At 40.2% G+C, this 4,086-nt stretch overlaps 1 protein-coding gene across 1 annotated transcript in view; it reads left to right on the forward strand.

Moving 5' to 3' along the window:
• The window catches only part of LOC108759522 (uncharacterized), a 2,432-nt gene extending 1,595 nt beyond the window's left edge, over positions 1 to 837 (forward strand). The window contains exon 4 of the mRNA XM_018505004.1: positions 73 to 837. Coding sequence (XP_018360506.1) covers positions 73 to 837 — 765 coding nt within the window. The remainder of the gene's footprint in view (positions 1 to 72) is intronic.
• The last annotated feature ends 3,249 nt before the right edge of the window (positions 838 to 4,086 follow it).

Below are 4,086 nucleotides of genomic sequence, written 5' to 3' on the forward strand. Positions count from 1 at the left end.
GATTTATGGCAAGCCGACGTGGTCGAGATGCGTCCTTACGCGCGATTCAACAAAGGTTACAATTACATTTTATCAATTATCAATGTTTTGAGTAAATACGCATGGGCTATACCACTCAAGAGCAAGAACGGAAACGATGTGGCCGCAGCGTTATCTACAATATTTCGTGAGGACGAACGATACCCACGAAACCAGCAAACGGATCAAGGAAAAGAATTTTACAACGCTACCGTGCAGAAAAACATTGTTAAGAGATACAACATAAATCATTATTCTACGTATTCAGTGATGAAAGCGTCGGTGGTGGAACGATTCAACCGTACACTCAAGAATAACATGTGGAAAACGTTCACGTTAAACGGTTCGTACAAATGGATCGACGAGCTACCGCGTCTATTGTCAGATTATAATCATCGTAATCATCGAACCATTGGGATGCGACCGATAGACGTAACATCCACCGTTGCAAAACGACTCTTGTCGATGGTATACAGTCATGTAAAAATTGCCGCTTCAACGAGGTTCAAGATAGGCGATCCAGTACGAATTAGTAAATTCAAGACAATTTTTGAAAAGGGTTATACACCTAATTGGTCCATCGAGATTTTCTACATCGTTAAAACACAACGTACGAATCCTGCAACGTATCTACTGAAAGATTATCAAGGGAAGCCGATAGCTGGTGGATTCTACGAACATGAATTACAGCGAGTCTCCAATCCTGACGTTTACCTCATGGAAAAAATACTACGAAAACGAGGAAATAAAGTGTATGTAAAATGGTTAGGAAGGGACAGTTCACATAATTCTTGGATAGATAAAACGGATGTATTGTAACTTTTTATTTTATTTATTACAATAAAAAATACAACACATTACAGAGGTATTTTATAATGTCCCCAAGGTAAAGTAGTGACCGATTCAGGTACGACGTACCGCTTATAATCGTACGGACTAAGAGCAAGCTTCAATTCAGACACTGTGTAGATCTCGTGCAATGTCGATCGTATGCACGACTGACGTCTCGACTGTACCGTTACATCGTTCAAACATCGCACATAATCGTCGAAAGTGATCGTTTTCGCGACTACATTTTTCTTGACACCCTTTATTCTCTTCGTATCGCTCTTTCCAATCACTCTCAACGCTTACACCTTCGCTCTGAGTCCAATGAATTCCGTCATAATCGCACCACAATTTTCATCTTTCATCAAACCGGGTATTTTATTATTAACGCGTGGAATATCATACGCGTTTCTCTCAGGATAATCACTCGTATCGAATCTCGCGATATCACGCTTGATGTCCTCGTATACATTCTCACACTCCAGAAGATAAATCAAGCTGTCAGTGTCCGTGTACAAAATCTTACATGTATCGCGATACAATGGTATTATGTACTCATAGTGAAATTCGTATAGACGCAACTTAGCTATTTCGAGAATACACATACCTACGTATATCGGTTTATTCATTTTTACCTCAAGTTTGCGCAATTCCACAGCAATTAGATTTTCAGAAAAAATACTTCTACTGTGAAAATCCGGTTTCGCTATCATCGCTTCCGCACCCTATCTCCCATCCCAACGCGTTATAAGTCGAACGTCAACGTGATCGCGTACGTTCTCAATCGTTTTTCCAAATACCGCGTTATTCATCAATTTGTAAAGATTCTTCTCGAATTCGTTATTCGCGAGCATTCTAAATCTCGTATTAAGTTCGATATATCCACGAAGCCACGGGGATTGGGCGAATTGTAATATACGATAAATTTTTGTGATACGGAGACCATGATGAATACATTGTTGTAGATTGCGATAGTACACGACATAGCGCTCCTTATCGTAAAGAGTGGCCAGCAGTTTAACATTCCGTTTTCCGGGAGGTCGTTCGCGAATGGGGCAAAATGGAAGATCAACATGAGCATCGTGAACACTTTGTGGATACGCAAGGTCGACTTCCAGAATATAACCGATAACGGAGTCTGACGACACAGACATTACGTCAAAGCGCTCGATGTCGTCGACCCATTGAAATTCTCCGTACGGTAAAGATTCGGACATCGCCCAACCGTACAAATTATTCACGTCGAAGTACATGAGGTACGTCGAGGGTTCCGAAGGATCGTACGAAGATGCGTTATACTTGTTATTAGCTTGCGCGTATCTATGTGAACATTGACTCAAACCACCGCGTACACCGCGTTCCACAAACATCACCATATCAATGTCGGTGAGTAATTCGAATCGAATACCAGTGTATTTCAGCATAGCGTCCCACGTATATCCCGGTAAAGTGTAATAATACGCTGGATCCAATCCGTAACTCTCAATACACGTATCACGAAAATTTTCGAAAACGTCTGCTAATAAAAGCACATCGGTCTTGAGATATAAATCACTGTAATCACCGAGAATCTCTACGCAAAAATGTCGCCAAACGTTCGTCGCGTGTTGATAATCATCATCGGAAGCAGTCTTGTCGGTCAAAGAACTATAAAACAGTTCACGCGGTGGTAAACTAATCTCATTTAGCTTATCAATATACTATCGATATACTCATACGGAAACACTCCTTTCCGCGTAAGCAAATCGAAATCCTCAGCGTCAAGATTTGAAAATTCCGATCGTATAATTTTCAATTTACTCTTGTCGAGATATGATACCAATTTCTCGAGACTAGTATTGAGAAATTTGAATGAATCCACAAAACGCAATTTCAAACAGTCCGTTCCCCACTTAGAGTTTGCTGTATCTTTGACATGTTTCGTAAACGATATATATTTTTCTCTCGTTATAAGTAACAAGTTGACTCTACCCACAAAACTATTAGCAATATCCTTTATGATAAAATGTGCATCATAACCTGCCAAGTTATGAAAAAATATAGGAATAACGTACGTATCATGATACTGTAAATTACAACGTGAATGTGCAGGATCTCTATAACGTCCGGTTAAATGACAGTGATCGCGTACGCGCAAATCTCCTTTCTCAAATGGTCTTTCACAGATATGACAGTGAGTCGCGTTTCGAAATTGTTCCCACTCGACTTTTGATGTAAACTTCGCCATAGCCATATTCTTATCAAATATCGTTTTCGCGCGATGCGCCAAATCATATAATTCCTTGACAAACCATGATACGCAATCCTTGCCGCGATAAGATTTGTATATCGACATAGTTTCGTCGTGTACACAACGTACGTAGTACCCTACGCTAAACACCTTGTGATGTTGATAGGTGAATCTTGACATGTTTTCATCGGTGGTCTTCTTCGCCAGTATACACTCCAAATCAGCATAAACGACAAAGAGAAGTCGCTCCTTCTTATTATGACCACGGAACGATAACCATTTGTCGTTCTCGTTCGGAAGAATAATAGCACATTCGTTCGTCGTAGTACAGTCAACGATGTGAAGCGACAATTTCTCGCTCGTAGGAAAATAATGTAGACATCTGTAAAGTAACAAGTCATACGCGTAACACAGCTTTCTTTATCGCTATATATACAACTAGTATACCTACCTATCACACAAATGCTTCTTCTTCGTACTCTTACTCAATTGTGAACTCATCAATCGTGACATATTTTTAATCCATGCGAAATGACCGATGACGTTTTCATCGTTGCGTCTTGAGTCTTGCAGATACAACAAGTTTACATGTTTCTCTTTCTTCTCTTTGGTAAGACGAAGGGAAACGATTACATTACCATTGTCTCTTTTTTTTCCACCTCTCTCTCGCTCGGTAAATACGTTGATAGATATATCGTTCAAAAATTCAAATTTCGTAATTTGTTTTAATGTAACGGGAAACTCGATACCCTCAAGCTTCACGGTAGTATAATCCGGATACGATGATTTTCTATTTACGTTTCTTTCTGCAGGGTACAGAACGGCAACCACTGACCAGACGAAACACGCATTGTCCATCGAACGCAAATTATGCTGAAGAAGGCGGTTGATCACCGCCTTCTTCAGCATAATTTCTCGCGACAGCTCCACCCAACATCCCACATGCATAGGATTATACTTGTTAACATTTACAATCAGATTCGATATACGTGACAGCGCCCATCCACTCT

This window comes from Trachymyrmex cornetzi, unplaced genomic scaffold (assembly GCF_001594075.2).
Source record: "Trachymyrmex cornetzi isolate Tcor2-1 unplaced genomic scaffold, Tcor1.1 scaffold191, whole genome shotgun sequence".
In the NCBI taxonomy this organism is placed as follows: domain Eukaryota; kingdom Metazoa; phylum Arthropoda; class Insecta; order Hymenoptera; family Formicidae; genus Trachymyrmex; species Trachymyrmex cornetzi.